Raw genomic sequence first — 26,841 nt, 5'->3', positions numbered from 1 at the left:
AGACGGCCGGGGGCAGCAGGCCTCGGGGAGACCTGACGGCTCAGACCTGCCCGGGCCCCGCCGGCCGCCCTCTCCCGCAGACGCCGGTCCAAGCCTCCCCACCGCTTTGCTCCCCAGCAGCTAAGGGGCCGGACACCTGGTGCAGCCCCTCCTTGGTCCTACATGAAGCCACAGGCCTCTGGGTCCCATCTCACCCCTCGGTGGGGCCCACTGAACCCCAAACATGAACCGTGGACTTTGGTTGTAAAAAAAAAAAAAGCATCACCTTATGGCAGGAATGATGTCCAGGACTGTTCAGTGAAAGAAAACAAGATGCAGAGCAATGGACATGGCGCGCTACTTTTTAAAAATTCTCTTTTACAGTTTTTATTTAAATTCCGGTTAGTAAATGTACAGTGTGGTATTAGTTTCAGGTGTACAATGTATAGATTCAGCACTTCCATACATCACCCATCATGATCGCACCTCACCCTCCTTAATCCCCCACCCCCACCCCTCTCCCAACGACCAGATTGTTCTCTGTAGTTAAGAGAAATGGGGCCCAATTGGTTAAGTGTCTGCCTTTGGCTCAGGTCATGACCCCAGAGTCCTGGGATGGAGCCCTGCCAGGCTCCCGCTCAGCCGCCTCACTCTCCCTGGGCCGCACCCCTGCTCATGTGCACTGTCTCTGAAATACAGAAAACCTTAAAAAAAAAAAAAAAAAAAAAAAAAAAAAAGAATCTGATTCTTGGTGTGTTTCTCTCTTTCCCCCCTTCGATCATTTGTTTTGTTTCTTAAATTCCACATGAGTTAATAGCATACGACTGTATCACTCATTAAACTTGTTTAAAAAAATAATTCTATAATGTCTTTTTTTTTAAAAAAGATTTTATTTATTCTTGAGACGCACAGAGAGAGAGAGAGAGGCAGAGACACAGGCAGAGGGAGAAGCAGGCTCCATGCAGGGAGCCTGATGCAGGACTCGATCCTGGGACCCCAGGGGTCATGACCTGAGCCCAAGGCAGACGCTCAACCACTGAGCCACCCGGGCTGCCCTATAATGTCTGAGTCGCCTGGTACAAATGCCCACCCACGGAATTCACTGTGGGGACTGTGCTAGTGTATCACGCAGAAAAATAACGTGGGCCCAGGTACTGCTAGGAATCATGGGATTGGTAAACTCATAGGGCAGAGGCTCTGTCTGGGGTCCCCAGTCTCTTTTCTGTGCCTCCGCCTTTCTGTTCCGGGGCTCTCTCTGCGTTTGCACCCATCTGGGCTCCTTTGCCATTGCTCTGGCTCCTGCCCAGACGGCCTCAGTCTATCCGTCTGGGTTGGCCTCCTCATCCGCGAGGCCACGGGGTGGGGCCGCTCAGGACTCACAAGGCTGCCTACGACCCTCCTCCCTCTTCAGCGGGGCCTGTGGCTGGAGGCTTCCTGAGAAGAGGGCTTTGGGCAGGAAGACGGTGACAGACTTCTATGGCACAAGCTGTTGCTGCATGGGTCACTCGGGGGTCGGGGCAAAGATCCGGCCTGCAGTGGGGTGTCCCCCACACACGGGACAGCAGAGGAAGGCTCCTGCGAGGTGGGGGAGGGAGAGACTGGACAGCTGGGTTAGGAGTCCGACCCCGTCTCCGGGCTTCAGCTTCTCACGTGTGGCACCAGGGGATGGGACCAGGTGATGCTCCGGGGTCCTTTGATCTCTAAAGGGGGGGAGAGCAAAGTGCATTAAAGAGCACGAAGCCGGCGGGGATACGGGCTTTGGAGGGCCTCCTGGAGCGACCTGCTTGGGCCGTAGACCCTATGACCTCCAGTGAGCCGCAGCGTCCTCCAGCAGGGAACGGGGACAGCGGTCCTCGCAGACTGCCGAGCCAGGCGGGCTCACAGGCCTCCGGATGCGTCGCCGGCTGGGCTGTGGGTGGCGGGAGCGCGGCCCCCTCCTCGTCCTGTGGGAAGGACCAGGGGGTCAGTGAGACGGCGAGGCCGTGCGACCCGGCCCGGAGCCCTTCTTCCTGGGCCCCCGCCTCTCGCCTGTGGCCTGGGAACAGCCGCGCTTCCCGGTCGTCGTGGGAGAGACGAGGGGGTGAGCGCGGGTGAGCAGGGGGCGCCGAGGGCCGGGCTGACGCTTTCCTGAGGACGACGGCTACGAGGGCCGTTCCCTGGCGCCCGGGCGACACCCGGTGGTGGCAGACACCGGCAGGGCCTTCGCCAGAGCCCGGGCAGACGCTCGCGCTCCGCTGCTCTAACACCCAGGGAAGCGAGGCCTCCGCGAAGACCGCGTGTCCCTCCCTGCAGCTTCCCGCCGCCTTCACGTTGGATGGCGCCGACGGCACCGACGACTGGGCTCTGGCGGAGGGGAGGCTGGAGCGAGGACACATCTGTGTGGCTGACGCGGTTCCGTGGTTCGCGGTCACTCCCGACTCCTGCCCACGACGCCCGCCCGCCGACTCGCCCACTGCCACCGCCCGGAGGGTCACACGTGGATGTGGCAGCACCTGGTACTGGCGAGTTGTGGCGGAGAAACAAGGGGTGAAGTGGAGGGAGCCCGCGTGGGCCCGTGAAAGACCCCCCGCAGGACGTGGACCATGTCTCGGGGATGCCGGGTCGGAATGGAGGTGTCACCGCTCAGGGAATATGCTCCTGTCAAAGAACAAGGCCGCGGGTACAACGGTGAGTGCGTCACACATACGGTTTCTCTTTACGGGATTCATGCAACATTAAGTCCGTCGAATCCCATTGTTTGTAGGCTCGAGTACTGGAGAAGCAGGAGGCACTTCGGTGTGAAATTGCATGTTCTATGCATCTCATTAGACGGAATCGCATCTCGGGGTCGCTGATGCATCCCGTCCCGCTGAGGTCCGGTAGCTCCGGATGAAATGACACGTGGAATTTCTACCAACACAGCAAGGTGGCCCGGAGGAGCGAGTGTTCCGGTGACGAGACGCCCACACACACTCATCAACAACCACAGTGTACATAGCGTAAGAGTAATTTTATTACACAATTAGGGAGCTAAAAGCAATGTAGCAGGCATTTAAGAAGGCTTCGGAATTGCTCTGCTTAACGAGCTGTCAATTCCAAATATTTAAGATCCGTCCTCACCCTGCAATCTCACGGCTCACTTACAAAAGGTATTTGATAGGGGATTCCACCAATTTGGCGACAATCCTGGAAATAACTGACTTTACCAGTAAGTTATGAAGCTGAGCTCTTCTAAACTATTAATAATGGAATTACAAATTGGCCAACCACACCAGGAAAGAGCTTTCTATACCCTTTTAGGAAACATCAAATTATCTTTTCCACTCTCGCTCTTTTTCAAAGATTTTCTTTCTTTCTTTCTCTCTTTCTCTTTCTTTCTTTCTTTCTTTCTTTCTTTCTTTCTTTCTTTCTTTCTTTCTTTCTTTCTTTCTTTCTTTCTTTCTTTCTTCTTCCTTCCTTCCTTCCTTCCTTCCTTCCTTCCTTCCTTCCTTCCTTCCTTCCTTCTTTTCTTTCTTTTCCTTGAGAGAGAGAGAGAGGCAGAGACACAGGCAGAGGGAGAAGCAGGCTCCATGCAGGGAGCCCGACGTGGGACTCCATCCCGGGACCCCGGGGTCACGCCCTGAGCCAAAGGCAGGCTCTGAACCGCTGAGCCCCCCCAGGCATCCCCTAAAGTCACTTCCTAACAAAATGAAAATATCTTCATTCTTTTGCCACTTACTCTATACAACTCCAAGTCTGAGATTTTGGGGGCAAGGTCCATTCCTTCTCCGATTCTGTCCCAATCCTATCTCAGTGTTCTGCAAACAATATATATAATTGGGGGATCCCTAGGAGGCTCAGCGGTTTAGCACCACCTCCAGCCCAGGGCGTGACCCCCGGGTCCCAGGATCGAGTCCCGCGTCGGGCTCCCTGCATGGAGCCTGCTTCTCCCTCTGCCTGTGTCTCCGCCTCTCTCTGTGTCTTTCATGAATGAATGAATGAATGAATAAATGAATGAATAATAAATAAACAAATAAAACCTTTTAAAAAATAAAGAGAAATCTAAGAGAAATTCATTAAAATAGATGAATATACACACGGCTGAGCAAGGGAGAAACTACAGGGAGGGAATGAGGGGCTCCATGCCTTGGCCAGGGTGTCTGACCTCCGTCCACTACCATCTATTCCACGCTGACTTTGCCTTCGGCCACCACGTCAGCTGGCGGGGCTTCTTTCCCCAGGGAGGTGCCCCGGACCTCTGTCCTGGAGGGGTCTGAGCCTGGTGTCCTGCCCAAGTGTTTGCCGTAGTCTCCCTTCCACGTTGACCACCACTCACAGCACTGCCAGCGGGAGCGGGCGGCAGCCTCCTCTTCCTGCCCCACCACCGTGGCCTCCTATCAGCCTTGGGCGGTCGAGGCCCGCGCCGTCTAATGCACCTTTGTGCGGGGAAGCAACGGTCTGCACCTGCTCTGCGGAATCCTGTAGGCCACAGCCTCATGTCACAGCCTCCTACGGCGGCCCACAGCCCCATGCAGACACTAATGCCTGACATGTGGCTCGGGGCACTGAAGAACTGAATTTCTGATTTTGCTTAATTTAAATTAATTTAGAACAGCCACAGGTGGCTACAGAATCGGACAGGACAGATCGCAATCGGTCATTCCCGCCGCCCTGTGACCTCCCTTGGCCTGTTCATCCAGTGGCGTGGAGAGCCCCGATGGCCGGCTGGCACTGGGAACGCCCCGCTCAGCGGAGCCAGTGTGTGCCCCCAGGCGAAGCTTCCCTCCCTTGGTCTCAAACCCCGAGAGCAGCAGGTGTAGGGCCGGTTCAGGAACGAGAAGCACATTTTTTGGAAAGTGGGTTATTTGGCTCGATGGTGACAAATACCAAAACCGGTCGCTATCCATTGGTTACTTGTGTTCATATACCTGGTCTTGGGGGACAGCGCCCCGGCTCATGAGGCGCTGCCCCCCGCGTGCTGCAGCTGGTCTGTCCATGGGCCGCTCGCCTCCGCCAGCCCTGGTGTCCGGGCACAGGATGAGCCCGTGTCCCGTGGCCGCTGCCCATCGCTTCACTTGGGCTGCTTTGGCTTTTTAGCTGGAAAGTGAGCTCCTGGGGCAGAGGCAGGGCTGCGGGGCTCCTGCAGGGGCGCTTACTACGTGCCCTCAGGGGGCCGAGGGCGGCGGGGTCATACCCCAGGGGGGCCTCCAGGTGTGCAATTGCAGGGCAGTGGCCGCTGCTGGGGACCTGAGCCACCCACTTCCGAGAGCAGGGGCAGCTGGGGACAGAAGCTACTGGATAGCCACTCGCCCCGGGGGCCTGGCCATGGAGAACCCCCTTTGCGGGGGGACGCCGCGGGGTGCACGCGCTCAGGACCCAAGCCGTGTCTGGGCCATTCCGAGGGCCACCCACAGCCTCCTCCCCAGGGGGACTGTCACCAAGCTCCCCGTTGAGCTCAGTCCTTTTCCCTGCAGATCTTTCCTCGGACGTCCTACCTCGGTCCCCGCCTCCGAGCCTCTCTCCGCGCTCGGGTGACCGGGCGCTGTGGCTGACGGTGGCATCTGTCCTGTTTGTAAGTGAAGGTCCCAACCCTCAGATCCGTGGCGAATCCCGGGCACACCAGTTCCGCGGGGACAGAGATAAGGCTTGCAGGGGGAACGAGAGTCCAGTGGTGAGAAGTGAGGGGTTAAACCAAAAATTAAGAAGTTACTGCAGAAACAGCCCCAGGTGACGCGAGGGCGCGGAGCAGCACAACGTCGCACGTTCGCGGCCGAAGTGTGAACTGCCACTTGGGACAGCAGTCGGCAGTTTGCATAAACCCGCGGGTCCGGGCCGTGGTGTAATCACCCCACAACTGCAGACCGTGTGCTCAACGTCTCGTAGAGAAGCGTCCGTAGCAGCTCGGTTCAAGCAAAAAATCGGAAAACCCCACATATCTACGAGAATAAAAACAGGTCAGCAAACTGTAATAAGTATGTTTACAGAGTGGACCAGGGAACATAATCAACAGTGAAAAGACACGGACTATGGACAGATGTGGCCACGTGGGTGCATTTTGCGATTATTACGCTGAGTGAAAGAGGCCAGACGCACGAGCAGAGGCCGTGTACGCATCCGTGCTCGTGAAGCCCTCGGACCGGCACATCCGTGCGCTGTTTACTGGTCATAAAGTGGTTGCTTCCGGGCTAGGGACGGGGAATGACGGCAAAGGGGCGTGAGGGAACCTTCTGGGGTAATGAGAATGTTCTAAATCTTGGTATGACTCTAAGTTACACGGCTGTGCTCTTCTTTTGTCAAAATTCATTCAGCTGCACACAACACCTGCAACTCCACCGAATGTATTTTACGCAATAAAGTTACTGCAGGACTTTTCAGAGCCTTGAATTAGGGAAGGCGTGTTGTGAAGGTCAAGAGCAGAATGTAGCACACAGGGTTTCTTGACCTAATTCGAGCCTTGGTGGAAGGGGTGTGGACAGGAAATGCTCTTCCAAGAGCATGAGCTGAGGGCAAATGGCCACGTAGAGACGGAGGAATCCTTGCGTCCCGTGTCCTGGGTCTCATGGGGAGCTGCGTCCACCGCGAGGCGGCGAGGCCATGCCACCCATCCCCCCTGCCCAGCCCTACACCTCCTCCTAATGGGACCTCAGGGTCTCCTAAGGGGTGAGGCTGTGACAGCCAGCGGAGTGGGGAAGCTTCTGGGAGGGCGGGTGGTGCCCCGCTGGGGCCTAGCCCTACCCCCCCCCCCCCCCCCCCGCAGCCCCAGTGCAGTCGGCTCTGAGGACCAAGGCGGCCTACGTGCAGCTCCTGCGGCCTCCCCAGCTGCCCCGGGGGGGGGGGGGCGGGTTCTGGTGGGGGAACCGGCCCCTAGACTGTGCCTGCTGGGTCGCAGACCCCGACGCCCACGGGCTTCTCATTCTGTGCTCGTCGGCCCCCAGCTTCTAGAAGCCTCTCAGGATGTTCATGTGTCCAGGGCGTTGCTCTGCTGTTCCCGCTGTTGCTGAAGAGCCCTTCCCCTTGTTCTTTCTTTCTCTCCGCAAATGGCGCAGGGCCTGCAGGTGAGCGAGTCGGGGCAGGGTGGGGGGACGGGTGCCCCAAGCAGTGGGGTGGAGGGGGGGCCGCAGGTGCACAAGGGGGGCGGGTGGAGGGGAGGCAGGTGTGCGGGGGGGGGTGGGGGAGCGGATGGAGGGGGGGTGGCAGGTGCGCTGGGCGGGGCGGGGCAGGGGGGCAGCGTCGGGCTCCCTGTGAAGACACCGCCCGTGGGGTCTCCGAGGCCGAGGATCGAGTCCCCCCCAGCTCGGCTCCCGGGTGGCAGGCCTGGGGCGCGGTGACCTCGGACCCCCGTGTCCCGCGGAGAGGCAGGTCCGTCTCCCCCCGAGGCCCTGGGCGCTGACCGGGGGAGCAAAGGTGCCGCCGGCTGCTCCTGGGAGGGGCCTCTGCTGCCTGGACGGCCCTCCGACCTCTCCGGTGCCTGCTGAAGTGGAGAATGTGGGGCGCGGGGGGCTCAGGGCGTGATCCTGGGGTCCCGGGATCGAGTCCCGCGTCGGGGTCCCCGCGGGGAGGCTGCTTCTCCCTCTGCCTCTCTCTGTCTCATGAGTAAATACATTTTGAAGATGGAGACTCGGTCAAGAGCCCGCGGAGGCCTGTGTGAAGGGGGAGCGCTCGCGGGGGGCAGCGGCCGGGAGCCACAGTCGCGTGGACGTGGGCTCCGCGCGGGCCCGGCAGGTGGGCAGCTGGGGAGCGGCGCGGGCGGGGAGCTGGGCGTGGGGAGCTCATGGCACCAGGGCTTGTCCGGACCGGCCCCCAGCGCTTCCCCGGGGCCCTGCTGGCAGAGCTGACCTCCGGGCGCTGCCCGCCAGGGACGCTGGACCCCAGGTCCCGACCGTGTCTAGAACCCGGCCCTGCCCTCCTGGGGGCTCCAGCCGCCCTGGCCGGCTGTCCCTGCGTCCCCGCAGCCCCGAGGGGCTCTGCCACAGTGAGCACCTGCACGCCGCCGCCTCCCGGCTCCCCGGGGCCCCCACGTGCCCCGGAGTGACCTTGGCCTTGCTCACGCAGCCACCTCGGTCCGGGAGGCCTTCTCCACACTTTGCCCGGCGAACTCCTGTTTGGCCTTCAAAACCCCGGTGCGGGCACACCTCCTCTTGAAGGCCCCCATGCGGCCCTCCCTCCCCCCAGGGCCACGTGTCGGCCCCTCGATGCCTTCTGAGTGCTGCGGGCGCCGCTGCTGCCCCCCGTTTACCAGCCGTCTCCGCCACGGGCGTGCGGCCTCCGCGAGGACCCTGGACCCGTCCTGCCCACACACCTCAGCCAGGGCCGACTCACAGTCTTGGGGGAAGCAAACTGAGTCTGTTAGCAGGTGGGACCCCTCGGCTGGCGGCGGCACCGTCCCAGAGCCATGCTGTGTGGCCCGGCCGCGCTGCTTCCCGTCGGGCTCCGGGTTTCCCGCGTCTGCCCTGCGGAGCCCCGGCCCGGCCCGTGCGCCGCCTGCCTGCAGGTCCCGCCTCTCCCACCCGCGGTGCCCGGGAGGCAGCGCCCTCGTGCCCCTGGGACCGCGGGGCTCGCACTGGGAACCGGGGGCCGTTTGCGGAACCTAAAGCTTCTTTCTTTTCCAGGGAGAAGCGGAGATCACGGAGGTGGGCCAGGGACACCTCCCGCGCCCACGCCACCTGCCGTGCAGGAGCCGAGAGAGCCAGGGGAAGGCTCTGCTCCCTGCGCCCCCTCGTCACCGTATTCCCACAAAAGATCAATTTAAACCGTATTCGTGGCAGAAAGAAAGAAGCGGGAGCTCTCCTCCTGGGGAAGCGGGGGGAAGCCGGCGGATCCAGGACGCCCAGCGCCCTCCACCAACAGGTATCACAATCAGAAACAATCGGATTCAATCACGAGGTTTCCATGAACATAATTCCACGACTTCCCCTAAAAGAAAGTACATGGGACGGGAGCCTGTGTTAGGCCGAGGCGCAGGGTGGAGCGCGGCCTCGGATGGAGGCCAGAGGCAGGGAGGCCCGGGGCCGGAGGAGCAGCAGCCTCCGCAGCCCCCTCCCCCATCTGTCTGTCCGTCCGTCCGTCCCAGCCCATTCAAGGAGCAGCTCGGGGAGCGATGGGGGGGAGGGCACAGGCTTGGGGCCGTCTGTGCCTGTGATGTGTGCGCCCCCTTGGCCGCGTGGGCCGGGTCCAGGTGGAGGACCGCCAGGGGCCCTTCTGCAGTCCCTGCAGCTGCTGGGAAGCCCACAGTTCTGGTCTCGTGAGGGGAGACCTGACCCCCCAGGGCCTTTGTTGGGTGCCAAGCCCTGGACGGGTCCTCTGCCGCTCCTGCTTGAGCTGAGCCCGGGGCACGGCAGCGGGCAGCAGGGGACACACTTTGGGCTGCGAGGCCCCCGCAGGTGGCGGCGTCCGTCCCTGAGCCCACGCCCAGGGAGCCTGCGAGGTGCAGGGACCGAGGCCAGGCGGCCCGACCGGGCAGGGAGGCCGCCGGGGTGGGCTCGGGGGTGGGCTCCAGGGGTGCTCCGCTGATTCGCTGCACCAGGCGGGGCCCCCTGCACGGCCCGTCCCCTGGGTCCCCGCTGGCCCGACAGCCTGGCTCGGCGCGGCCCCCGGAGCAAGGGCTCCCCCGTCGGAGCCCGCACACCTGCCCAGCAGCGGAGAAGCTGTACAAAGACCTCGGTGGGTCTGAAAAGGCAGAGAACGTGGTGCCGACAGGAAGCTGATTAAACAACAACAAGGCCGAGGAGGGACCCCCTGCGGGACCTGCAGCAAGCGTCGGGGTGTCATTCCCGGGCGGCGACCTGGCGGCTATTTGCCAGGTTTCCCACCATCAACAGGCAAGACTTTTATGATCAGAAAGGGCTGTTCAAATGGTTTTACTTATGCCACCTTAGGTCCTCGTGCCTCGTTTCTAGAAAATTTAAGCATTTGGATTCTCCCTTGACCCCCCGTTCTCACCTATCTATTGGCATCTTTTGTTCCAAATGGTTTGTAGGAGTCCTTCGCATCGAAGGATTTTAACCCCACGTCCGTTATATTTGTCGAGACGGTTTTCTGACTTTTCGATCTGCTTCTTGCGGTTTGGGGGGGGACGACTGTTTACCGTCTGTGTGTAGTCGGCCTGTTGATCTTCCCGGCTCAGGCGCCTTCTCTACATTGCTTCTCAACTCAGAAAGTCCTTCATAAAAAAAAATAGAACAGAAAATGACGTAGCATTTTTTCTAGTTTTCAGGCTTTATTTTATTTTATTTATTTATTTATTCATGAGACACACACAGAGAGAGAGAGAGAGAGAGAGAGAGAGAGGCAGAGACACAGGCAGAGGGAGAAGCAGGCTCCATGCAGGGAGCCCGACGTGGGACTCGATCCCGGGACCCCGAGGTCACGCCCTGGGCCAGAGGTAGATGCTCCACCGCTGAGCCCCGCGGGCGCCCCTCTTTCTTCTTTCCTTTGCGGCCCAGGCTCTTCCCTTGACCTGTTTGGACTTATCTTGGTTCACAGACTGCAGGTTACTTAGTTTCCCAATATCTAACCGATTGTACCAGAATGTTTTATTGAAGGAGACCTTCCCTCCCATGCCGGCACGTCTGACGTATCCTCTGTTAAATCCTTATCGATACTATTCAGGTTTCATTTTCGGTGCCCACGTTGTCCCGCGGCCCTATTCGCCTGAGGGCCACCTCGCAGCGTTTATCGCCCCAGCTTTCCCAGAGGCCCAACCGGCCTCTCGACCGAGCCTGGGCTTCTCTGGGCTTCTCTGGCCGAGGCCTCCTCCCGGGTGATCCGGGGAGCGCGCAGGCCGCAGCCGCCCCGGGAGCTTTCGTCTGATTCTCCTCGAGCATCTGGGGACCCTGCGGCCTTTGTGACCAAGGGAAGGCTCCTCTCCGGCCCTCGGGTCCCGCCGCTCCGTACTTCAATGTCTGGCCATCCGGACGGGGGCACGGCCGCCCGGCAGGTAGGGGCAGGGGAGGAGCCCACTGCGCCTCCGTGGGGCCCGGCGCCCGAGCTGGGGGGGGGCACAGCCGTCAGGGGCCACGGCCGCCAGGTGCAGGTGCAGGTGCAGGTGCAGGTGCAGGTGCCGCATGTAGGTGCAGCCGGAGGGGGCACCGGGCCTCGGAGCACCTGGCTGGCCTGGCCGGCGGCGGGCCCTCCCTCCTCGAGGAAAGGGGGGAGACCCTCGGCTGTGGGGCGGCGGCGGAGGCCCTGCGGCCATCGCCATCGGGGCGCGGCCCGGGTCAGGGGGACGGCAGCCGCTCGGGTGGCCCTGTCCTCGGCCGTGGGCGGAGTGGGGGCCCCTCTGGCCTCGCCCCCCAGCGCCCTCTGCGCCCGCTCCCCCGGCCTCCCGGCGCCTTCCCCGCCTGCTCGGGGCTCGCTCTCCTCAGCTGTGGCCTGGGGGCACGGGCTGAGGGGGGCCAACGGGGGGGCGGGCCCGTCAGCCCCCTCCCAGCTGAGCAGAGGCCCAGGGGCCCAGGCCAGCGCCTCCCGGGGGCTCCCCGAGCCGGCCCGAGTCACCCCGAGAGCCTCGGCTGCGTGGGGCCGTCTGACAGGAGGCCGGCGGGGCCTGGGCTGCGAGGAAGTGCCTGAGGACAGCCCTGGGCCTCGCGGGGGGCGGGGGGCTCCCGTACAACCGACCTCATGGACCCCGTGATCTTGGGGTTCGGCGGATCCCCGGGAGCTGCCGGGCTGGCTCTCCAGGGAGGGCAGCTCCCTTCACCCCGCGCCCCACCGGCTCCGAGCGCCCCAGCCACCAGGCCCCGGGGAGCCCGTCCTGCGGGGACCCACCCCGGGGCATCCTGCAGGGCACGACCAAGTGGCCTGACCTGGGCTGGAGGTCCAGGGACGGGGACGAGCCAGCAGGGCCTCGGGCAGCCGCTCTCAACACCCTCTGTCCCCGGTTTCCTTCGGATCGCCTCGGCGGCGCCGCGTTCGGCTGAGCAGAGGTCGCCTCGCAGCCCCTTGCTCCGGACGCAGGGGCGGCCCCGTCCTGTAAAGAGCGGGGCTCACGGAGGGACGAGAGCCGAGAGAGACGTGGTACAGATCCCTGGAAGCCATGGGGGGTACTGGGAGGGACACTGGCGGCCGCCTGTAGGGCTGGGGGACACCCCGCCTGGGAAGGCCTACAGGTCCCTGCTTCGCCTGTAGGATGGGCCTCGGCCTCCCGGGGAGGGCAGCCCGTTCCAGACCCCGGCCTCGCCCGCCCAGGCTGTTCCCCGGCACAGCGGCCTGGCGCCCATTCGGCGGCCACCCCCTCCACCTCCTCCACCCCTCCACCCCCTCCGGCCTCGACCCTGCAGTCGGCGCGGAGCTCCTGCTGGCCTGGCCCAGCCCGGGGCCCCTGAAGGAAGGCGGCTCTTGGCCCCTGTCCTGGCCGCGCGGGTGGCAGGAACGGGCTGCGGGGAGGGGCGCTTGGCCAGGAGCTGCACACATCGGGGTCGAAATCCTGGCTTTGACACGTTGAGTGAAAATGGGTGGACTGGGGCCACCCCACGGGGCGACACGGCCGAGGGAGGCTGTGGGGCGTCCGACCCGCCGTCAGTCGTGCTCCCGCCCGGCCGCCCCGGGCTCCCTGGGGCAGTGCCCAGGCCAGCAACACCGGAGCTCGGGAAGGGCCGGGGTCGCCCTCTGGGGTGTCCGGGGCCGAGCAGAGGGGCGGGGGCCGTGGAGGGGCTGGAGAGACAAGGTGCTTGGGGTGAGGGAGGTGGAGGGCGGGCAGCAGGCACGCGGCTGCTCCCAATCCGTTTCCGGGGCTTCCACGTACCTTCTGCGAATACGCGGCATCTGGGGTGTCGGGGGGCTGGGGATCGAGCCCAGGCCGCCTGTGTCCCTTCCGAGATCTGCGAGTTTGGGAGGACTGCATCTTGGCGACCGACGCCCTCCTTCCCCCCACGGTGAAAGCCCATTTTTAAGTTTCAGCTCTCATGGCCTTGAGCTGCTCTCAGGCGGCCTGTGGCCTGCAGTCCTTGGCTCCAAGGGTGAGGGCTCCGTCCCTCCAGCACAGGCTCTGGGGAGGGGGAGGGGGAGGGAGGGGGAGAGGGATGGGGAGGAGGAGGGAGGGCGACTCGTGGCCTGGTGCGGTGAGCCGTGAACACTCACAGCCCGGGCACCACACACCAGCTTGTACCAGCTCATTGCAGGTAGGAAAGATCCAGATCCTCTGGGTCTGGGTTGGAGGCAGTCTGCGGGCCCACAGCCACCGAGGGCTCTATCCGAAGAGGAGGCTGCTCTTGCGAGCCCCACCGGTGGACTTCCCAAGACGGGATCCCCATGCCCCTGAAGTGACCCCGTGGGAGGAACGGCGTGTCCAGCCTTCTCTGCTCGTGCTCCGCGTCACCTGGAGTCCGGCTAGGGTGACCCGCATCCCGAGGCCCGCTGGGCCACCGCCGCCAGCAGAGCACCCACAGCACCTGAGCCCCGCGGCCCCAACCCCTTCCCTGCAGCCCCAAGGAGCCAGTGCGTGTGCCCGGCACTGGGGAGGGCGGCCCCCAGGACCCTCGGGCGGGCGGGCAGCTGCAGTGGAAGAGCTGTGTCCCTGTGGACGCGTCCGGCTCTGCGGCAGCCCTTCCTCCCGGACCCAGATGACGCAGGGGCGCCTCAGGGGCTCCCCAGCAGCACAGGGCGCACGTCTGGCAACCCCCGAGGCGCAAGGTGCTTCACGTGTGATCTGCAAGTTGCAGAGTGATCGCTGGTGCAAGAGCAGAAACACGGGGGTGGAGGCAGCGACCACCGTGGGGGTTCAGAGCTCACGTGGCCTCAGTTTACAACCTCCACGTGTGCATCTCATCCACCGTCCCCCGATGGCGCAGCTGCTGGGCCACCGCGGCCAACGGTGACTCCCTCCTGCCAGCCCCTCCGCTCCCTGCCTGCGTGCGATCCCTGGGGGCCCAAGCATCAGGCAAAGGGCGTGTGGGTCCCGCAGCGGAGGACGCTGGGTGCCGTGCGAGGCCCGGCCTGTGCTCACAGCATCTGCGCGATCCGACACCTTCCCGAGAGGCTGGCCAGAGCCGGGTGACCAGGCCGGAGGCGGGTGGAGACTGGCCCCAGGGGACAAGGTCACAGGGCCGGAGGGCAGCCTTCAGGGCGCCTGAGGAGGAGGAGGAGGAGGAGGAGGAGGAGGAGGAGCAGGAGGAAGAGGCAGGGAACGAAGACCCGAGAGGGCGCAAGTCCTGGGAGACAGACCCAACCGGACAGGGAAGCCACACCCTCCCCCGGGGGCGTCCCCATGGGACAGTCACTGAAAAAACGAGCGCTCCTCTCATCTTTAGTGTATATTAAAACAAATTTATTTACACAGTAACATGATGCCACAGAGAACACAGCAAAGTACCACAGCAAACCAAGGGCGGCACCACCTGTGACGGAGGGGACCTTACCTGGCGGGTTTACACAACTCTAAGGTGTGTAGAGGCTTGAAGCTCCAGGAAAGAGCAAGGGAAACACATTTGTTCAAATACGGAGTGAGCAGAGCCGTGGGGACGAGGGAGGGACGGGGTGAGGGCGGCCGTGAGCCAAACGTGCGAAGGACGACGTGTCCCTGCGCCGATCTCAGGCCTGCATGTGTCGCCTAGAGCCCCAGCCCCGGGTGTTCAGCTCTTTAAAAACCGGTAAGGGAAGGGATGTGTGGTACTCGGGGCAGGTTTCCTGAAGCGGTGTGGTTTATCCTTCAAAATGCTACTCTGAAGCCACAGGGCTGTTCAACATTCAAATTATCATGAGCGCAGACACACACACACTCTCCACGCACTACACGGGCAAAGTGGATTCTCCATATTATAATAATAATTGTAGCAAAATATATGACTCTATACTTCTGCTAGATTAAAAAATTTCCGACCTCTTTTGATTCCCTGAAACTTTCTTAATTAAAAAAAAAGCACGGGGGTGAGTGGGATGGGTAAAGGTGAGAAGCTGGAATAAGCCCAGAGGCTCCTGGAGGGAGAGGCGAGTGAGGGGAGGTGGGCACGCAGGCCCCGCACCCCAAGCGGGGAAGCTTCTCGCAGTGGCTGATGCAAAACCTACTCTAACGTCCACAGCTGCCGCGGGGGCGGCTGACAGCTGTATAGCACCTTGTGCATCAGGGGCCTTACAGGTAGGGGTGATGATGACGAGCGGTGACCACCTCCGTAGGAAGCTGCATAAAGAGGACTAGGATTTAAGAAATCTCCCAGGAGTTCTTTAAACAAACCTGTCGAAACTGCCACACGTCTTAGAAAAAGTTGCCCAGCTGTCAGAATCCCATGGGTATGACGTCCCCGGGCTGAAGTCAGGGCAACAGCCACGGTCATGTCATGGGGAGAGCGACTGGTTCCTTCTCCTTAAATCCTGGGGCACCTTACAATCTGCCCGCAGCTTTCATCATCACCATCACCATCATCTTCTTTCTCTTTTTCCCTAATATACGAAATGGACTTATTTTTTTTTTAAAGGTGCTTTTGTTGGAGGATGGATCATTTTATCAGCCAGATCCCTTGACACGGAATGTATGTGAGCTCTCCGTCTACGGCAACTGTCGTCACCCAACCTCATCACCTTTGAAGCATCAGGACAGAAAGGCTGGATCTCTTTGGTATAATCTCTATCTAGGGTCTTGCACCGCAGCTCCTCTGGCTTCCCTTCTGGCATCTCTTTTGGTCCACGGAATCCCTGGCCTCGGCCCCGCCGCAAGCGCGGGCAGCTGGGCGTCAGCGCGCACGTCAGCGGGAGCAGCGCCCGGATTCGTCTCGGCACAGCACTTTGGGCCTTTGAGAATATGAGCTCCAATGAGGTAAAACTAATAACCCGGTTCGTGGGCAGCCGTCCCGTTCACTCATTAGGCTGGACCAGAATTTTCGATCCTTATCCACCAGTGAGGGAGATAAGAAACACGTCAGAGTTGGCCTGGGGAGCCAAGTCCCTCTCTCCGTCATCCTCAAGGATGTTCATACTTTATTCATACATCTAGAATCATTTGGAATTATAGTGCCGTATCCTAAGTACGTCCTGACTTCTGGGACTAGTCTGTACTTTTTTTCAGATCGCTGCCAGTATAATTTAGGGAAAAGTCTTATTTGCAGGTTACCAGCAAAATCAAGTCGAGTCACTTCCCAGCATTGAAGCATTTTAAATTCAAATTTGGGAAGCTGAGTGCAATCATTCCGTGCCTTACCATCTAGGAGGCCTCAAAGATCTTTCAATCTGCAATACTAGAAACTTTAAAATAGACAGTTTTACTCCCAGAAATATCACTGATATTTCTAGGGGTTTAGATCTCTTGGCTTACAACTTGTCCACGTTAACAAGCTTCTTCTGAGTCTGGGAGCTAAACCGGCCCCACTAGATGACGAAAGGCTACCCAGGCTCGTGGAGTCCTCAGGGGCGCGCTTCACGGTCACCCGCGTTGGCAGAGTGGGTGCTCCTGCCCTCCGCTCCTCACCCAGCTCACCCCCAGAGGGCAAACCCTGACACCCACTGCTGCCCTCCTGCCCTCCTGCCCTCCGGGCCTGCCTCAGGCCAGGGGCTGGGCGGCCTCATTCGTGGTTGGCTCACGATTCTCCTACGGGCCCACAGGTTTAACCACGTCCCCCACCCTGCAGTTGATCCTCACGAGCCAGCGTCCGAGCACCTCCTCGGGGAGGCGCACCAAGGCGCTCTCCCTCGGGCCGGCGTGGCAGGATCCCGAAGTCCTAGGCCTCGTCGGGGCGTCGATCTCCGCCTTCGCGGGCTGGCTGCCGCGCGGACAAGGCACTCTGCTGCGTGTACATTCAGTCTCGGTCTTGGTTGTCCACCCGCCTCCCTGTTTCTCTAGCACCGAAATGTGTCCGAGAGATGGTTCTTGCTCACGTGGCTTAAGGTAAAGTTCCAAAGGTGGCTTAATTGTTCAAACTCTTGATAAATGGAAGCATCTGTAGGACAGACTTCAACGGAAAAGAAAGAAATTTCCAAGTAATATCGAAGACGGTAACTTGACGTTACCTGAGAAAACTTAAAGTGCTCTATGGTCACGACGCCAGACTCCCCCGCGCACACCGCGCTGTCTCCAGGCAGGGCTTCTGTCTGGTGGAGGAGCGGATTCAACGTCCCTACTGTAACGTGGGGCGGCAAGAAAATAGTCGCGATAATGTCCGGCTGAGTCTCATCGTCCTGGAAGAACGTTCCGGGGACCACCTGGTGCTCTGCCTCCTGCCCAGGAACAGGTATGCTGTCTGCTCCGCCCTAACCCGTGACCCCTTTCCCCTCTACCTCGTAACGTTCTCAGCCGTCCCTGGGAGAGCAGGTAGCCTCGCCGCCCGCCCGGGAAGCCCGCGGCCCCTCTCGGCCTAGGGCCATATTCATCTTTTGCCCTCAACAAATCGTGATGTGGAAACGGTACTGAACGACCCCGGGTGAACGAGGTGCTGCCTGCGGGCGCCGGGGCCGCGCAGTGGGGAGTCGTGCCCGGACTACCACGGGGGTCACGAGAGGAGGACTGGATCCGAGTCCAACGGAGGGGGAAAAAAAAAAGAGGAGGAGGAAAAGGATACCTGGGAACAAACGGAGGGACCAGGGAACATTCTTCATTAAGTAGGAGACCTCGTTGAAGTCGATGTTCCAATTCACACGGGCAAGGCACCACGAGAATGACACCGAGAAGGCGTCCCAGCGTGCGGGCCGTCCGGGGCCGGGCCGGCGCGGTCAGTGGTCTGCGTGCTGCTGCCTCAGTGTACAACGGGGCGGGCACTCGTGCGCACGGGGACGCCGAGGTGACCGAGGTGACCCTGCCCAGCGGCCAGGCCGGGCCCGGGGGACCGCTGGCCTGCAGCGGCCTCTGGGGCGTCCTGGGGGCAGAGCCCGGCCCGGTGGAGGCGGACGCCCTTGGGGCCACCGAGCCTTTCCCTGGGGCCCGGCGCTGCTGGCCGGGAGGGCAGCTCCCCCCACCCCCGGGAGCCGCACGAGGCCCGTTCTCTTAAAACAAAAACAAAACAACCCGCCCCCCAAAACCAAAGAAGATCACAAAAAAATACATTCTTCTCCTTTCTCGATCCTCTTTGATTAGGTGAATCATAGGAAAAAGGCTGTTAAAAATGTTAAAAGTTTAGAAATTTCCAGAAGGCCACGAATGTGCTCCCTAAGTAATACTCACACCGGCCTGGGCTCTGAGAAGCCGCGTGCCGGTGGCAGGGGTCCTGGAGCCCCTCGTGGGCCCGACGCACGCCGCCCTGGGGCCCCGGCCTCCCTGGGGGTGCAGGCCGCCCGCGGGCTGCCCTTGGGGTCCCGAGGCGAAGTCAACAGGCACTCACAGTTTTGAATAGAACAAGTGCACGGTCGCCTCGGGGTCTCCTAGGCCGCGTGGCCGAGGGGCGACGGAGGCTTCTGCACATCGCGGGCCGGGGGCGCGACACCAACACCACTGCGCGGCTCGAGTGCACACACAGATTGCACACGGGATCCCCCCCCCCCCCCCGCCTCCAGGGCCCCGGCCCGCTGCCCGGCTGTCCACGCCGACAGCTCGGATGCGGCCAGAGCCAGCGCGGCAACCCTCCCTGGTGTCCCCGCCTGCCCCCCACCCCCCCCCACCAGCTGCGGCCACTGTGAGCTCTGCCCCATGGAGGAACTGGTGCCACCACCTTGGGTCAGTCCCGTCCTGGGCCGCGGCGGCCGCCACACCCGCTCCCTTGGCAAGTGGGGGCAGAGCGAGGCGGAGGGAGAGCAGGCAGGGGCCGCGGGGGGTGGGGGCGTTGGGCCATCCTGCCTGCGCGCTCCCACCCACCGAGAACAAACGAACACGCGCTGTGACCCAAGGGACGGAATCCCTCCCTGCCTTTTGACTACCTGCTGGGGCAAAGGACACGGTTCCCAGGAACAAAACCGGGCCGATGCTCGGGATGGCAGCTCTGGCTGGCAAGAGAGTCGGTTACTGACACGTTAAAGAAAAAAAACTGTAGTGGGAGCTTAGCGGATAATGGAAAGGACTGCTCAAATCTGCCTACTGCTACGGAGCATAAATACGTGGTGTTAAAAAGACAGGTGATATTCAGAATTCTGGGCGAGCTGGACACAGCTGAGTTCACACCAAAAGGGCCGTCGCTTCCAGGATGGACATTTTCATTTTCTACCTGCATTTGGGGACGCTTAGGGTGAACGCTGCTCCAGTGGAAGGCAGCTGCATGGCCGGAGAGTGAAGACAGACCCAGCTTCTCACCGACGTGGAGCTATGGGTAAGTCTTCAGAGGAGACTCGTTTTTCCTGGTCAGGGATGGAAGGCTGGTCTCTCTTCTTTCCGTGACTTCCGTGTGAGCACTGGGGAGGGGGAGCACACAGGCGACTTGAAGGTGGAAATGAAAGAAAAGCAGCAACCAGGACACACTAGCGGTGTTGCAGGGTCTTCACAATACAGCCGAGGGAGTCTGGAGTGGCAAAGGCCAAATACTGCGCACAAAGCCAGTCCTCAAGGCTGACCCCGCCCTCCCTGTCCAGGGACTTCTCGGCAAACTTGATCATCAGCAGTGTTCGCTTGATGTCCAGCCAGTTTTGGAGGAGGGCGCTCCTCTGCGCTGGGCTGGGAGAGATGGTGAGAGTCTGGAAGAAATCTTCCCGGGGGCCCCAGAGCAGACACTGCAGGATGCCTTTGGCATCTGAAATGAGGATCCGCTCAGAAGGGTTGGGATTGAGGAGGCAGCTGGCCAGCTGCTGCAGGCCCCGGGAATAGGGGGAGCGGAGCGGGATGCGGGGCAGGTCTGCCCGGGTGTACTCCTTCTCCTTCAGCTCCGGGTTCTCATCAAAGGGGTTGGGCAGGTGCAGCATCTCATAGATGAGGATGCCCGTCTGGAACTCATCACACTTTTTATACTGAGTGGCTGTTATGATCTCTGGAGCGAGGCGGGACTGGTCACGGAGGATCTCGGGGTCCACCAGATGGCTCTTCTGCTTGGCCTGAGAGAAGTTGCTTACTATGAGCCTTGTGGGACAAGAGGAGGTGGGGCTGGCCTCTGCAGGCCCAAGGCCCTGGGTGGTCCCCCCTGGCTGGTAGTGGACCAGCAGCAGGTTCTCCAGACGAAGGTCGCAGTGAGTGACGTGGTAGGGTTTGAGGTGCTCGAGGCCAGAGCACAGCTGCAAGAGCAGCAGACACACCTGCCTCTCATACAGGTCAGGGCTTTTCCCATGCTGGACCAGAGAGTCTCGCACGAAATCGGCCATGGTGAGATAGGGAACCTCTCTGGTGATGACCACAACGTGGCTTCTCTGCTTCCTGCTAGTGACGCCCTGGCTTTCCTTCTGGGATGACTCTGTTTCAGAGCAGGGCTCCAGGCTTTTCCCATCAGTTTCTCCTTTTACCCCTTCTTCAGCCTCCTCCATCTCATCCTCTTCCTCTTCTGGGGAATCAGGATCCTCCCAGGGAAGCAGACGATTAGGGACTTCAGCAAGGAAATGGCCGCAGTCCTGTTGGATGTTAAAATGGACAGCCAGACTCTGCCGGACAGCCAAGCTGTGATAATACTGCTGAGATTCTTTAGCTTTGCTCTTACAGATCTGAAAGAAGAAAGCAAATAACACAGTAAGAAATGCACACTTTCAAAACCCGGCTGCAAGGTGTACAGGAAGATTAATTGGAAGGTGACCGGTTAGGAACACGTCGTGTCACGGTGAAGTCTTCAGAGTCTTCACAGTCCTGTGCTGAGTGACAGGGACACTGGCAGTAACCACTCCTCGTGGCTGTCTACATGCTGAGCACTTGATGTGCACTGTCTCTGCTGTCTCTACACTAACCCCTTCAATATAGGCTGAAGATTTAAGAAATAAAAAATAATTAAAAAAAAAAAAAAAAAAAAAAAGCCCAGGCCTGCCAGCTTGCAAACCCAAGACTATCCAACACCAAAGCTTACGTTTTCCACCGTATCTCGTACGTCATCTGGAAAACACAACCACCAAAAATAATTTTTCACCTACTTTCTGTCGAGGCTTATGGCCCAGACTTCTACCACAGCTCTACAAAGTGGGCCAGGATGCCTTATTTCATCATCGGTCAGGAGAGTAACATAACGTTGGCCAGGTAAAGTGTGGGTTTTCCTAATTTCCAATGAACGTCATTGTCACAACTCAGGCACTCCTGATTGACTGGCAAGGTTGAGATAAAGGCTTGAGAGAATCATTGGTCTGACCTAGTCGGAGCAAAACCAACATTTCAACGGCAGGACTCTTGAGTTTCAAGTTTTCTCTTAATAGGCCTCATTTAAAGGCGAGTATTTGGGTAGTGAGGACTTCCAAAAAGAATTTTATCGAGAGGTTATGGAATATGCAAGAGTTTGTTGATCACAAACATTAGCCAAGAGTCATACGTACCGAAACAACTATTGTATTTCTAGTCATACGTGGTTAGAAAAGCAAAAAGTAAATAAAATCACCCCTAACTGGATTATACTCATGATAGGATGTGGAGAAACCGACAGTGGGAGACTAGGGGTCGAACACTAGTTCACAGGTCACAAGAGCTCAGTCCAGACAGCTCCTCCCTGAGCCTGTTAACTAAGGAGCACATTTTCTATCCTCAGCAGGGACATGCTGCAGATTCACAGGGATCCAAGCTTCCCAGCAACAGGCACTCGGAAGTGTTCACACTGCCTGTTTGCTGCAATAACACAGAAAAGAAACAATTTCTAAAAAAGGATTTCTAGCTACTTTTATTTTATTTTTTTTTAAATGTACATTTTCTTGGGAGGGTGCTGATGAGTCTCCAGTTCTGAGAAACAGCATGCTCTGATTTCCATTTTAATAGATATTAAGAAAAATATGAAATAGGTGATGGGGGACTAAAGAGTACATGTCTCATGATGGAAAAAAAGAAAAAAAAAAAGAAGGAATAAAACCCCCAAACCAGACCAAAGGTAAAGTGTAATAAATATGTATAGATACAGTAAATAAGAAAGGATGTTCCTTACTACACGTAGAGTCTTGACATCAGTGATCAATGCCTCAGAAATCTTTCCTCTTTTCAAATCTTATACCACCTACATCATCAACTTGAGGGCACAGTAAACATTTCTTCTTTAACCAAACTTCTGGTCTTGAAACAGAGATAACCCCAGGCTGAGTTCATCTTAAAACATATATCTTTCAGAAAAATACTATCTTTGGAAAGCTCTCAAAGTCTCAGTACATGCAGTATAATATATAATCCTATATGCTCATCAATCACAACATGAATTATTTCTATACTGCACTGTTGGCAATATTTCATATTTATGTGTCAGCAGGTATTTAAAAAATCCTATACTAGTCATCTTTTAGTTGTACAGGAGTTGGATCTAGGACACAGCACCATTAACCCCATTTCCAATTTTAATATTTTGCTCAATATCACATCACTGGCTGGAATGAAAGTTCAAAGGTCCCAACTCCCCAGTCTCTGAAAAGTCAATCAAAGACCACTGAGTTGAGCTGAATGAGACTGCAGTCAAACTCTAGCGGCCGCGTCACAGAGAGGACACTCACCAAGGGCTTGGCAGGTTTGGGATTTAGTCCTGCCACTAACTGCGTGTAACCTTGGGCATCTCAATTCATTCCTCTGGGCCTGAGTCTCCCTTAAAAAAGGGAGACAATATAAAAAAAATCCGGAAACCTACTTCAGAGTGCACTTGTGAGGATTAAATGAGGAATGAGATCAACTCTGTAGAGTCGATCTATAAATCTCAGAGCTACACAAAGGTAACATTGCAAATGACTAGGACAATTAACAACCTGCAAATGTTAAAAGTGATCTAATGTTATAGAATCGTCATGTTTTTTCAAACCAAGAAAGCAAAATAGAAAAAAATGCATCTTTCTTTGGCGTTCTGAGAGCCACCTGCCCCAGCAGTAAGGCTCTCGGACCATGGCTTTGGTGGAGGTGGCTAGAGAAGAGCTAAGGCCCGATGCCCCCAGGCCAGTAGGTCAGGCCGGCAGCATGCTCTGGTCCAAGACAGTCCCATCGAAGGCTCAGTGAGAGAAGAGTTCGACCACCCTGTAGTTTCTACTGTGCTAAGTTGCACTGAAGAAAAACTCGCCACTCCGGGCTTTGGCTTTAGAAGCAGAGAGGGTACTGTAACTGCGACTGCTCCTCTCGTCGCATTGTTGTCATGGTATCTGCCCCCACACAGACACACACGCTTCTGTAGGGTCCCCCCGAGCTGTGTGAGTAGATGGGAACATGGACACGACAGTAAGAATTTATGTTTAGTTTCACAGGTGAACTCGAGATAAAGGTCCAAAGTGATTTACAAAGGAGAAATGATAGACTGTTCAATCACTTTGGTGGCGCGTCCTTATCTCTCCATCTTACAATATAGAGACAGGCTGAAGAATAACGGGGTCCCTCTAGCTTAAAGGGTGAAGGGACAAGGAGAGGTCTGGAGTATGAAAGATGGAAACAAAATACTAGGCCTTCTAATTGGTTTGCAACCACGAACATAGTTACACCCAAAATACAGCCCTGTGGAAATTTCCAAAACAGGATTTCTTGTATGATGAGTATCTCATAAATATTATTATGGAGCTTGTGATGATGTTAGTTTAGGTAGGAGTATTGTATGATTCTACTATGTACCACACAGAAGCAATTTTTCATATATTAATAACTTGAGTCCTTTAGGATTTTTTTTTTAAAACCTCAAAATAACCTGACTCAGATGATAAATTTCTAGTCCAAAAGTTATTTCAGAAAACAAGCTGCTCTTTCCAGAACAAACGCACAGGGTTCCTCCTGCTGGTTGTTGTTCTGACCTCCTTCCCTTATTCAATATTTTCTCTACCAGGGAGCAAAGTGACTTCTTCGTGGCCTCCCATTTTTATTCATCTTTCTTGAAAGGAATTCACATTCCTTCCCTAAAAGGGTAGCTGGTTTGAAGTGCAGGAATTTCCAAAGAGATTCAACTCCCTAAGAAGAGTAATTTCCATAGGACCTCTATGCTCCCCCCTGATTTTGAAATAGGAACAGAACAGGAGCCGGAATGGTCCCATATCTTCGTGTATGATTCTCTTTTTCAGTGGGAGAAAATCATAGCATGTTTGTTCTCATCACAGGTGGAAAAACCTATTTAAACTGCCGCCAACTTGGACAGCGTCGGCCCGGCCTGCACTTCGTGAACGGGAAGCCCCATGGAGCGGCCGCAGCGGCACTGGGGGGACGCGGCCCCAGCGTGCGGGACTCCTGGCCACAAGCTGCAGCCGCGTGCAAAACCAGGCTGCTCGGGGGGGGGGGGGGGGGGGGGGGGGTGCGCCTCCGACATGTGCCCCGGTCCTCTTTCTGGACAAGTCACTGGTTCTGGGAAGGTGGCAGTGCCAAATCCAAGCAAAAGCAGCTTTTCTTTCTTTCTTTTTCTTTTTCTTTTTCTTTTTCTTTCTTTCTTTCTTTCTTTCTTTCTTTCTTTCTTTCTTTCTTTCTTTCTTTCTTCTTTCTTTCTTTCTTTCTTTCTTTCTTTCTTTCTTTCTTTCTTTCTTTCTTTCTTTCTTTCTTTCTTTCTTTCTTTCTTTCTTCTTTTTATTCATTCATTCATTCGAGACACAGAGAGAGAGGCAGAGACACAGGCAGAGGGAGAAGCAGGCTCTGTGCAGGGAGCCCGATGTGGGACTCGATCCCAGGACCCCAGGATCACACCCTGGGTGAAGGCAGTCACCTGCCTACTTAAACTTCCTAGTGGCGTCCCACTATCTTCACAGGAGAGAGGCCTGGCCCGGCCTCCCTTTGCTGTCTTACTTCTCGCCTCTCTTTCACTTTCGTCACATTGAACCACCAGCAGCCAGCCAGCCCCCCCCAGCCCGTCCCCCGCTCCCACCCACCCGGTGTTCTCTCCAATAGGGGCCTCTCTTCACCCGTCACCTGCCTGAGGGACTCCTACTTGCTCTTTAAGGCCATTATCATGGGGCAGTTCTGCCAAAGAGAGAAGTACTGGATACCCTAAGCCTCCTCTCTGTGTTTCTTGTACACGTCTCTATCATTACAGACCGCACACTTCACTGTCCCAAGAACAGATATATGCACCCGCAGGGCCTACCTCGGGGCAAGGCACACTGTGCGAGCTCAGCATGTCTGTGCAAAACACTGAGGAGGGCCACATCTGATCTGGTGTAGCCGCAGGGTTATGGACTCGGAGCAGCGAGGATGTGTGAACAGCTTCTATGAAGTGGATGGAGGTTGGCAGGTGATGGGGAGGGGCCAGTGCAGACTAATCTGACTAACGAACACTCATGACCAGACGACGCAAATGAGTAAGATCTGAACCAAGCGCTGTCCACGGAGTCCAGGCTGCCACAGAGGCTTGGTGGTCTCGTGCTGCACAAACCTGCACAAAATGACAAAGTTCCTCAACATTCCATTCAATTTCCTCTGCTTTTTCCCAAAGAAAATGATGATTACAAAATACAGGACTCTTCAAAAATACTCCATATCAGCTTTTCTTTCTCCACGGATGGGGCCAGTCGGCCTAGTATGCCTTCAGCCTACTTGGACTTTATCAGCAGGAAATCTCATTTCCACCTCACACTGTACATTTTACAGTGCCTCAGTGAGCCTTCAGCGAGATGGCTATTGTAGGGAACGGATTGTAGGGGGACAAAAATGAGAAATCCTGATGACCACATACACCATGCCTCCTGCACTGTTTTGTCACATTACACAAAAGCACAACTGCAAATGAGAGAGAGCCTAGAATGAAAACCTGCAAATGTGAAACAGAGATCCAGCATTGGATACAACCTTGCTCTAACTTAAATATATATATATAAAAAAAAAAACAAAAAAACAAACAAAAAAAACCTTGCTCTAACAACACAGGCCGATCAATCGCTAACCTCGGGTTCTTCACTGACCTAGAAGGAGTATTGCTTTGCCTGTTGCTACAGAACCAAGACCCATGCACACTCAATGCTGTTACAAATATATGAGAAATGGATTAAGTATTTAATATATAAATGCCACCTGGGCCCCAGGTACTCAGAACTCCATGCTATAGGAATCTGCTATGAGCTCTGTCAGGTAGGCCAGGTAATTTATAGCTTGAATTGCTGCAAAAATGTTCACATGCCCAAGAAACCCATTTTGGAGTCTAGAGAGAAATTCAAGAAGGCAACTGTTAAGGTCTTACTATTTTATTTGTAGCTTGTACCCAATTAAATCTTTTCACGCTCCCACTCAGCATGGGATCAAAAGAAAATCACTTGTGTTTCTGAGCTAGTAATTTAGGCGGACAGAATGACACCTAGGATGTTCATATTAGAGAAACTGAGGTACAGAGCAGTTTAATAACCATCTCAGGCACAGATTAGGAGTTTAATTAATTTGAATCCCAATTTAGAATTCCCAAATATCTTTTCTCACCTTATTCATGAAAGCCATGGCTTCCTTATCCCATTATTCATTTTGATTCCAGATTTACACGAGTACCCAAAAACCTTCCTTCCTAAACCAATTCCCAGTTGACACTCTTAGGAACTTCTGTACACATTCAGCCCTGAAATGAAGTGGACTCTGACCTCCACGATGGCTATGAGTATGTATAGTTGGCTGCTGATTGACGGCTTTTTGTGAAGTTTCAAAGTAGAACATATTTGTACTGAATTATGAAAGTGGAAGTGGCTTCCCTTCTATAGTTTTCTCCTTATTACTAAGCCAGTAATTAATTGCCTGTGTCTATAGTCTGAACTAGTTGTAAACTCTTACCAATCAGTCATTCCTGTTAATGCTTTTTTCATTTAGCGTCTGGCTTTCTCAGCATCCACCCAAATGAGATAAACGAAGACTCTGGAGACTTTGAACTTCTGTGTTCCCATAAAACACAAGTCTGGAGTCAAATGCAATAAAAGATGCTGGTGTCCACAGTTCACCTCTACTTATTACAAGCTTTTAACAAGCTTCTCAGCATAGGTAGGAGAAAGGAAGCAAAAGCAGCCCTCTGTTGTAGCAGGAAAGTGCGCCTCTCCACCAAGCTCTGCGAGCTCTTT

The 26,841-nt window shown here is 56.9% G+C and overlaps 3 protein-coding genes across 5 annotated transcripts in view; all 3 read right to left on the bottom strand.

The window, feature by feature from the left end:
* Positions 1-699: 699 nt before the first annotated feature.
* LOC119866948 lies at positions 700-3,396 on the bottom strand. Of its 2 annotated transcripts, none has more exons than XM_038581060.1 (2): positions 1,760-3,396; positions 700-1,679 (listed from the first exon to the last, which is right to left on the bottom strand). In XM_038581060.1, the coding sequence occupies exons 1-2, from the start codon at positions 2,352-2,354 to the stop codon at positions 1,618-1,620; spliced, it is 657 nt and encodes a 218-aa protein (XP_038436988.1). In that variant the 5' UTR covers positions 2,355-3,396; the 3' UTR covers positions 700-1,617. The 2 variants fall into 2 exon arrangements, with proteins under 2 accessions (XP_038436988.1, XP_038436989.1); XM_038581061.1 differs by having other exon boundaries at positions 1,785-3,396.
* Positions 3,397-7,164: 3,768 nt separating this feature from the next.
* LOC111093313 (translation initiation factor IF-2-like) lies at positions 7,165-12,877 on the bottom strand. Of its 2 annotated transcripts, XR_005381896.1 has the most exons (3): positions 11,739-12,877; positions 9,877-10,096; positions 7,165-8,850 (listed from the first exon to the last, which is right to left on the bottom strand). XR_005381896.1 is itself a non-coding variant. In XM_038581058.1 (2 exons), exons 1-2 carry the CDS (start codon positions 12,773-12,775, stop codon positions 10,087-10,089), a joined length of 1,047 nt encoding a protein of 348 aa, XP_038436986.1. In that variant the 5' UTR covers positions 12,776-12,877; the 3' UTR covers positions 9,497-10,086. The 2 variants fall into 2 exon arrangements, 1 of the variants encoding a protein (XP_038436986.1); XM_038581058.1 differs by lacking the exon at positions 7,165-8,850 and having other exon boundaries at positions 9,497-10,096.
* Positions 12,878-14,175: 1,298 nt separating this feature from the next.
* Positions 14,176-26,841, bottom strand: part of PEAK1 (pseudopodium enriched atypical kinase 1) — a 245,214-nt gene continuing 232,548 nt past the window's right edge. The window contains 1 exon segment of the mRNA XM_038581054.1: positions 14,176-20,400. Within this exon segment, the coding sequence (XP_038436982.1) occupies positions 19,237-20,400 (1,164 nt within the window). The 3' untranslated portion in view covers positions 14,176-19,236.

This window comes from Canis lupus, chromosome 30 (assembly GCF_011100685.1).
Source record: "Canis lupus familiaris isolate Mischka breed German Shepherd chromosome 30, alternate assembly UU_Cfam_GSD_1.0, whole genome shotgun sequence".
Taxonomy (NCBI): domain Eukaryota; kingdom Metazoa; phylum Chordata; class Mammalia; order Carnivora; family Canidae; genus Canis; species Canis lupus.
The sequence above is the reverse complement of the archived record's forward strand: the minus strand, read 5'-3'. Positions and strand labels throughout refer to the sequence as shown.